This window comes from Acipenser ruthenus, chromosome 31, assembly GCF_902713425.1.
Source record: "Acipenser ruthenus chromosome 31, fAciRut3.2 maternal haplotype, whole genome shotgun sequence".
In the NCBI taxonomy this organism is placed as follows: domain Eukaryota; kingdom Metazoa; phylum Chordata; class Actinopteri; order Acipenseriformes; family Acipenseridae; genus Acipenser; species Acipenser ruthenus.
The window spans coordinates 15121941-15130855 of NC_081219.1; the positions used below are offsets into that span (position 1 = coordinate 15121941).

Genomic DNA, 8915 nt, shown 5'->3' on the forward strand with positions numbered 1-8915 from the left:
GGCGTCTATCGCTCTTCACCACTCTCTTTATACCATATAACCCCTATGGCGAGTCTATCAAAGTAAATCCGCTTTTAAAAGCCTTTTCTGGGTCACTGTTGTGCTCTAACGCGGTTTTATGAATCTATGTTACCTCTGTTATGAGAAGTAACATTGATACAGCGTGTCATTGATGAAACTGTCCGAGACTCCTCTGCATTCTCTACCAGTCCAGTGGAGTTTCATGAATATCTCATTCCAATGTATTCAGGTGTTACAGGATAACCCCCTCAGAACAGAATACTGGGTGCAAATTCTCCTGACAAGGTGAGAATTCTGCTGACTGGGTGAGAATTCTGCTGACGGGGTGAGAATCTTCCTGACGGGGTGAGAATTCTCCTGTTCCTAACATCCAAAATGAAAGGACTCTTGTACTCCTCAGTTACCTGGCGAACACTCTCTCAAGACAGGTTTCATTCTGTTTTTAAACTCATTTCTACAAATAGAAATGAGTTTCTCTCTTGTGTGGAATGATGTCATTGTTTTTGCTTGAATCACGCGCTCTCTGTCTAAGCCTTTAGCCTTGAATTAGCGTTGATCTATTTTTAATTATCCCTTCTCTAGAAGGAGGACAAACACACATCCTATTTATAGCATAGTCGTTTATTTCTCAGCACGTCTTGCAGAGTTTCATTTTTCTGCTTATTTTCTGCTGGCACGATACTGCACTGGCTATTCCCAGTGTACCAATTAGCTTGCTCATCAGTCACTACAGTGCTGCTGAAACATTTCACCAGTTAATACATGGTGCGTGTCACCGGGGAGTCCGCACACGGTTTATCGGAAAGGAAATGAACGCGGCCCATCGTTTAGAGGAGAGGAGAGAGAGAGGAAGGCGCTGTTCACAAACCCGGGAGCTAACTGCACTGGACTCTGTCATGTATTCAGAATGGATTCATTTATTTAATCAAAACAGACTTTGAAAAGCAAATTAACAAACAAGTTTGTATGCAATAACATTCTAATCAGTTCAGGAAACGAAAAAAGCAGCATTTAGTTCTGCAGGTTAAAATCATATAACACTGTGTAAAGCATTGATGGTTAGTGTATCCTAGCTCTCGATTAATAGTTAATAGATGATGCTCAGATATATATGGCAGTGCATTTCATTGTCAGTGACAAATGGAAGTTTTAGCTTTCGAGTATATGGGGGAGCGTGGTGTGCACAAACCCGAACTCTCAGACAAGCATCACTGGAATCATACCGAATGTATTGGAAGGAAGTCAAACTTGCTCTAGCCCCCTGTTTGCTTGTCATTCCCCGGGTTCTGTAGTGCAGGATTTAGCGGGGAGTGTGTGAGTGATCAGTCAGGTGGGCATGCTTTTTGGGATGCTGCTGGGCACATCTGTATCCTGGTAGATGAAACATCTGGGGAAGATGCCGATGTTTCCAGCTGTGTGACCTTCAAGCCACTCGTCGTTCACTGGGAGAGGAGAGGAGAGGAGCGGAGAAGAGAGGAGAGGAGAAGAGAGGAAAGGAAAGAAGAGGAGAGGAGGAAGACAGAGACAAGGAAAAATATTTGAATATAGGGTTCACTTGTAGCTCTGCATCATCCTTTTTATTATAATATAACTTACTAAGAATATGTTTGTGATCGGTTAGGATTGCAACACTGCCTGTCTCTCTTTACCTTCAGACAGGATGTCAATGGTGTCGCCTTTACTGAACTCCAGGTCCTCTGGCCCCTGGGATTCATAGTCATACAGCGCCACCACCTGGTACAGAATGGGTCTGCCGGCCAAGGGGTCCTCATACTGAGCACGGAGGGAGAGAGGATTAGAGACAGTGGAAATCATATCGGAGACAGATATTGAAATCACTTCGAAACACCTATTCAGGAAGCATGTGGGATTGCATTGGTTACCTGGCACCACACGGTGGTCCTGCCCCCCTCTGCCCTCTCCCACAGTGCCCTGAGCTCAGTGTCGCCCGTGATCGGCTTCAGCGCCTGACTCCCACTGTCCCGGCACCTGCAGAGAGAGAGAGAGAGAGACGGAGGAATATAGCGCCTTTCACCTGCGCAGGACCTCACTGCAGACACATCATCCTCAGCCTAAACACTTAGTCTTGCAGACCAGCATGAATTGTACAGCTCAATCATTTAGAATGCTTACAGACACAACTGGAATGATACGTTTGCAATTGATTCTTTTGGATCTGAAAACGCAGGAGCCTTTGTGCGCTTCAGTCCCATTAAAAACAGCCAAACTGTTTTGCATGCAGGATATATATATAGAGGATTTGGGAATGTGTTCCTCAAAACAGGCACTGTATTATTATTATTATTATTTATTTCTTAGCAGACGCCCTTATCCAGGGCGACTTACAATCGTAAGCAAAAACATTTCAAGCGTTACAATACAAGTAATACAATATCTAATCAGATGCATACAAGCATGGCGGACTGAGCAGCCAGTGAAGTCTGTCCGCTGGAGAATGAAACCCAGCAGACATGTAGCTCCTGCACTCCTCATAGGGAGCAGGGAGCTGTCCTTGTGTCTAAGGGCTGGGAGTGGAGGTGAGAGGGGAGGCTGGCGCAGGGCTGGTTCCCAGGTGAGAGAAGACTCCCTGCTCCGTACCTGAGCTGCAGGTGTCCAGGGGCCTGCTGCTGCTGCAGCTTCTCTCTGATCCGAGCCTGCAGCTGGCAGTAGGAGATCTCCGGGCTGACTCTCATAGCCACGGTGTAGGTGTAATGGACCTTCACTATCACCGAGTCCTGGGCGCTGTCCTCTGCAGCACCGCCCCCTGCTGGGAGCTCACTCTAATAACAGATAGGACGTGTTAGATTGAAATTGCATCTTGTAGTCTGACTGCAGTTTAAAAAGGAGTGAGAAGAAAGGTTTTAAAGGCTTTCGGTTCATTTCAGTCTAAAGGTCTAGCTGCTTGTTATAAGTTGCATTGTCTGTTTCGCGTGTGGCCTTGCACAGCATTGCAATCTCTTATTAACAATACTCTGGCACACCCTGCTGGCCATCGAGAACATTGCTCCTTACCTTGAAAGGGCTCACCGGGTGAGACTGGTGAGTGGTGCCGGGCAGTGAGGGTCTGCGCTCACTGGAGAGGGGGGTCTGGACACTGGAGTCAGCCAGGGAGGATCTACGGCTCCCTGTCACACAAGAGAGACAGACAGTGTAACTACCCTGTCAGGGTTCAGCTCATATCATAGTAAAAGTATGGTAAAGCATGGTCTATATGCATAGTATAACCGAGGGGGGGGGCGGTACTCAATTCAAACTGCTAATCTACTGTGATTGCATTGTAACTGCAGTGACACAGAATAGATGAGAACACACATCCTATCAATGCAATACACTGTAGGACTGTACACTGCCTTCCACCTCGCAGCACTAATACAGACACATGCAAACTGTGCCACCTGGTGTTCAAACTACACAACTGCAGCATTCCAGTTTTTCTTTCCCTGATGTAGGGTAGAGAATATTAATCTTAGTTTACCATGGTGTGCCGTGTTTTGAAGCATGCTTTCTCTAGGTTTTATAATGCTTGCAAGCGCTTAACCATGCTTTCACTGTGCTTTGTTACACTTTGCTATTTTTTTACAAGGGGGCCCCGGGACTCTCTGCTACGTACCCAGTTTGGGCAGCTCCAGGTTGACTCGGGACTGTGGGCGGGTTGGGGGCTTGAGGTCTGGGGGCAGAGGGATCCCGTTTGGGAAGGAACTCGCCTTCTGGAAGAGAGCAGCACAAAGACACAAATCAGAGACACTGCAATCAGACACACTGCAGTCAGACACACTGCAGTCAGACACACTGCAGAGTTATTTGGTTATGTACAATGATAAGCTGTTTGAATATAACGGAAGGAAGGAAGGAATGAATACCTCTTTCTTGGTCTTGTTGACGTCAACAGGCTCCAGTCTGGAGGTGGGAAACAGGCATTTCTGTTCAAACAGAGAGAGAGAGAGAGAGAGAGAGAGAGAGAGAGAGAGAGAGAGAGAGAGAGAGAGAGAGAGAGAGAGAGAGAGAGAGAGAGAGGGGGCGTTCATGTCATTCTGCTCTTATGAATTGGTAGCAATAGACAGACGGATGGATGAATTGCAGTAAAGCACACAGGCAGTCATGGTGCAGAACAGAGAGGTGTGGCAATCCATTGTAAACACCATGGGAACCTTTGCTAACCCCATTTTAATATGCTTTATTAGATCTGGCATTTACAGTGTTTGCCTAAGTTTAACCTTGCTTTCACTGTGCTCTATTACACTTTGCTATGATTTGTCTATGGGAAACTCTTCTAAAGAAAACGCATGAAACACTGCTGTGCAAACCATGGAACACAGATTTGAACCTGCGCTGTAGGAAGGAGAAGTTATTCTGCCTGGGAGAGAGATACAGTGTGTATATATATATATATATATATATATATATATATATATATATATATATATATATATATATATATATATATATATATATATGCTCTCTCGGATGACCCCTACCTTTCCATCGTGGATGACCACTGCCCAGCCATCCTTCCCGCTGTCCAGCACGAAGACCACCTCCCCCTCCTGCACCTCCAGCTCGCTGGAATCCTGGGGGGTGAGACTGGAGCAGACCCGACAGTACCGCGAGGCCCTGAGAGAGAGAGAGAGAGAGAGAGAGAGAGAGAGAGAGAGATTGGGACACTGCTCCATGCTGGGCTCACTCCTGCAACAGCGTGGGCTTTAGCTGTCAAAGCTGCTTGTATTTTTTTTAACCAAACAATGTTCTACTTACTCGAGTCCGTCGACCTTGGGTTCGTAGAATCCTGGTCTCTGTAACAGACAAGGAGAGGCACAGCTCAGTGGAGATCCTCCCTGACTCACACTTGCATGTGTCCATGGGAACTCTCCTCAGGGTGGACAGACAGCACATTACTGATTGATAAATTTCACCCTGCACTGTCACATCGTGTTTTCCATGGGGTCCTGATGTAAGGATGTCATGCTCATGAAATATTCTTTCAGAGCAAATCAGGCATGAAAAAAAGGGCTGTACCTGCGGTCTGAGAGGTTCAAACCCAGCAAAGTCATCATCTGGGATTATCGAGGAAATGACCTGGAAAACGACGGATTGAGGTTAAGAGACGAGCACACACACACAATACACACACACGCGCACACACACACACACGCACGCGCACACACAGGCGTGTTTACACTGTAGCACTGACATGCAATCCTATAAAAATACCTGTGAACTCAGACAGCAAGTAGCACTGCACGCTATGTTAGAAATCAATGGAATGAAATAAAACCTTCCTACCTTGGGTTTCCCCAGGAAGTCCCTCTGGATGAGCTGCTCCACGTCCTGTTTGCGGGGGCGGAAGACCTCCCCCTTCGGAACCATCAGGGGCTCCAGCAACATGCGACTCTGGGGAGGGAGGGGGGAGGCAACAGAATTAATGTTTATAATGACACTATTGAAACACACCTGTAAACACTAAACCCTTTTAAAACACACCTGCAGCTTCATGAACTGTGGTGCAAGCTGTTTCTGTGTCACAGTGGAGGGGTGCATGACAGCGCACTGCAGTATAAATTCTTATGTTTCCTTTTCCAGAATGTATTTTAAAGAAACGTTGAATACATTTCATCCTGACGCTTGTTCAGGTATATTTTTCAATATGTGTCTCTTTCCACTCTCCAGCCCCTCTCACCTTGACCTGGACCACAGCCTGCTCCACACTGACGCCCCGACCCTCCCCAGTCAGCCCTGCCGCCTTCTCCAGAAAGTCCATAGACTTGTCCCATTGGCCGAGTCGCGTGTGCACGGCCGCCGCGTTATACAGCACCTGGACACAAGGGGGGGCAGGAGAGCAGACAGACACAACAGAGACATTGATTAGATACCCAGACAGCATCTCAGTGATAATCTTCATTTTACTGCTGAAACCCTTCTGTACAGGGATTAGAATCTGCACTTTCAAGCGTGTGTCGGCAGCATCACACTTACATTTCTTTGTCACGTGGAGAGGGGTTCATTCAGAGCCCTTATAAGGGGTGTAAATCATAGTGAAAGCATAATTACATTGTAGGTACGCATCATAAAGCCCAGAGAAGCATGGTAAATCCCATCTTCCAGGAATTCCTCTCATTGTGATCCTGGGCTCTGTGAAAGTCTGCTCCAGCTGCCTGCTGTTTGCTCACACTGCCCACAGACCAACCCAACCGGTTCAGGCACTTGGAGAGTAGCTTTATTGAAGGTATTTAAATATGTCTATAAATGAGCCGTGCCTTTACCACTGTAGCGCCCCTGCTGGCCGCTGCATTGCTAGCCCAGTGTGTTAGGAGTGTGTACAGGGTTACCTGCCAGCTGTGCAGTTTGTAGTGCAGTCCAAGCTGCCTGTAGTCAATCACAGAGTTCCCTCGGAAGTGCTTCAGAGCCAGGCTGCAGTCAGAGAGAGCCTCCTCCAACCTGAATGAAGAGCAGAGAGCAGAGCCACCTGTCCTGATTACCTGTACAGGCAAGCCCAACGCTGCATTTACACTGCTGTGCGCCATCCCAGTCTCTGCTGCCCACACCTACACCATCCATCTCCTGGACAGAGCTAACCCAGGGCTGGGAAGGGCAAGCCCTTGAAAATGGGAGACAGGTGTTGGACAGGTAAGATGGTCCATCATTAAATGACTTTGTGATCTTATCATGTGGCATGCAAGTAGCCCATCAGGACCTTCACATGTATCGTGATGCATTTCGTATCGCGCCCTCCATGTCGTGAGATCGGGGCATCGTCACACCCCTATTGCTGATAGGAAGCCCTCCTTCTCCTTACCGTCCCGCTAGCATGTGGACCGCACCCCTCTGAAAGAAGCCCACAGCCAGGCGCTCGTCCTTCGCGATCGTCCTGTCCAGCGCCTGAGCCAAACACAAGAGGATCCAGTTAGAAACAAGCCTGCTGACACACTGCTGGACTGGGAACAGTGTAATAATGCCATTTCTATGGAGTACCTCTGCTGTAAGATTAAACTATAAGAAACGAAGGGTGAGATTCTCAAAGCTTTTCTTTCCAAATCATCTTTCGCGCATTTTTTTTTTTAGAATCAACCAATCAAAAAATAAAATGAAAAATAAAATGAAAAGATCTATATATTTAGTTCATAGTTGAAATTTGTAAACAGCTTTAAGAATCTCGTAGTAATCGCTTTGTCTCTCCCTTCAGTCAGTTCATCGGATGTGATCAGTGCTGAGTGTTTAAGGGAATAGGCGACTCTCGCACTACACAGTTTAGGCGGGGATGACGACCCGCAGCACACTAATTAGGATGAGATAACATGTTAATGAAGCTCTACCTTGATGGCTTGCTCCAGCTGCCCCAGGACGAGGTGCACGGAGGCGGCAGTGAAGAAGATCTTGGAGGTGGGCTCTGAGATGTTCTCCAGCAGCCCCAGCGCCGAGACCCAGTCCTTCTCATCCACCGCCTGCACGGCTGCGTGCCACTCTCGGATCAGATCAGTGTACAGCATCGCTCCAGACGCGATTATCCAAGGAGGAGTCACCCCGGGCTGGAAACAATAAGCACCCCGAGTTACACAGCACTCTGCACTCTGATTACAGCAACCACATTGCTTATGTAGTAAAACTACAGCAAAGTGTAATAAAGCACAGTGAAAGCATGGCAAAGCACAGGCAAGCATTGCAAAGACCAGCAAGGTATGGTAAAGCACGTTAAAAAACAAACAGGCAAACCACTGTAAACTATGGTAAGTACGTGGTAGAAGTATGTGAAATGGATGGTGAAACTGCAAACACACAGCAGGAAACTTTTATAAGAGAAGAATTTGATACTTAATTCACTTACTTCAAATGTGAGCAGAAAGTCCTCAGCAAAAATCCAGAGCCTTGTGAATGTGAAGATACAGAGGCTGAAGAAGCAGGTTCAGAGTTCTGTGAATGTGAAGATACAGAGGCTGAAGAAGCAGGTTCAGAGCTCTGTGAATGTGAAGATACAGAGGCTGAAGAAGCAGATTGAGAGCTCTGTGAATGTGAAGATACAGAGGCTGAAGAAGCAGGTTCAGAGCTCTGTGAATGATACAGAGGCTGAAGGAAGAAGGGTTCTCAGACAGTCTGGATGCACCTGTTTATAGGCTAATGCGGGTTACACCTCCAAATATCAGGAAGTGTATCTCCGAGACACACACACACACACGCACGCACACACAGAGGAGAGAGGGGGTGACAAGGAAGCAGAGAAAGAGAGAAAACAAACTAATAATCCACTTCAAAAGTGACCGCTCTAAAACACTGGTTCCTTATTGTTTTAGGAGCAGGAGCTAGAGAGAGAGGGAGGCTTTGAAGAAAGAGTGTTTAAATATCTGGGCAGACAATCAGTGCTTGGAATGAAACTCCGCCCTGTTTGTAAGGAGAGCAGTTCAAATTCCTCAGAAGCAGGCATAGTTCCAGCTGAGTGATTCACAGTGCAATCTCATTGTGGACTCGGCACACTTTCCCTCACCTGCTGTATTTATTACACCTGTTTCCTCCTTCGGATGATCACTTGCTTCACTATTTATGACTACAAATTAAAATAAAAATAAAAATCTATCTATCTATCTATCTATCTATCTATCTATCTATCTATCTATCTATCTATCTATCTATCTATCTATACACCATGCGTTTACCATAGTGTGTGTGTGTGTACTGTATATGTGCTTTAGTGCAGTAAATTAATAGTTAACCCTACATTCCGAGCCTTGCCTTTTCCAAATTAGGGGAACAGAGATGCGTGGCTGGCAGCGGCTTGCATGTTCAGTTGGCAGGCAGCAGCAGCAGCAGGCATGCAGCAGTTCAGGTAAGCACGCACCTGCCGCGTTCTATTACCAAACCAGTTTAACCGACGTCATGACGACACCTCTTAGCGTGCGGCCCCACCCCAC

The 8915-nt window shown here is 46.8% G+C and overlaps 1 protein-coding gene across 1 annotated transcript; it reads right to left on the reverse strand.

The window, feature by feature from the left end:
- Positions 1–918: 918 nt before the first annotated feature.
- LOC117396678 (neutrophil cytosol factor 2-like) lies at positions 919–8853 on the reverse strand. Its single transcript, XM_059005724.1, has 17 exons — positions 8723–8853; positions 7838–8058; positions 7329–7541; positions 6812–6894; positions 6345–6453; positions 5696–5830; positions 5302–5409; positions 5035–5094; positions 4774–4811; positions 4497–4632; positions 3882–3941; positions 3632–3728; positions 3034–3146; positions 2620–2801; positions 1905–2010; positions 1671–1794; positions 919–1463 (listed from the first exon to the last, which is right to left on the reverse strand). The coding sequence occupies exons 3-17, from the start codon at positions 7500–7502 to the stop codon at positions 1348–1350; spliced, it is 1641 nt and encodes a 546-aa protein (XP_058861707.1). The 5' UTR covers positions 7503–7541; positions 7838–8058; positions 8723–8853; the 3' UTR covers positions 919–1347.
- Between the last annotated feature and the right edge of the window lie 62 nt (positions 8854–8915).

Coding starts and splice junctions, on each gene's coding strand:
- LOC117396678 (XM_059005724.1), bottom strand. CDS start 7,502: ATGCTGTACACTGATCTGATCCGAGAGTGGCACGCAGCCGTGCAGGCG. Junction 6,895..7,328: donor AGCTGGAGCAAGCCATCAAG/GTAGAGCTTCAT, acceptor TGTTTGGCTCAG/GCGCTGGACAGGACGATCGC. Junction 2,011..2,619: donor CCTGGACACCTGCAGCTCAG/GTACGGAGCAGG, acceptor CTCTCTCTGCAG/GTGCCGGGACAGTGGGAGTC.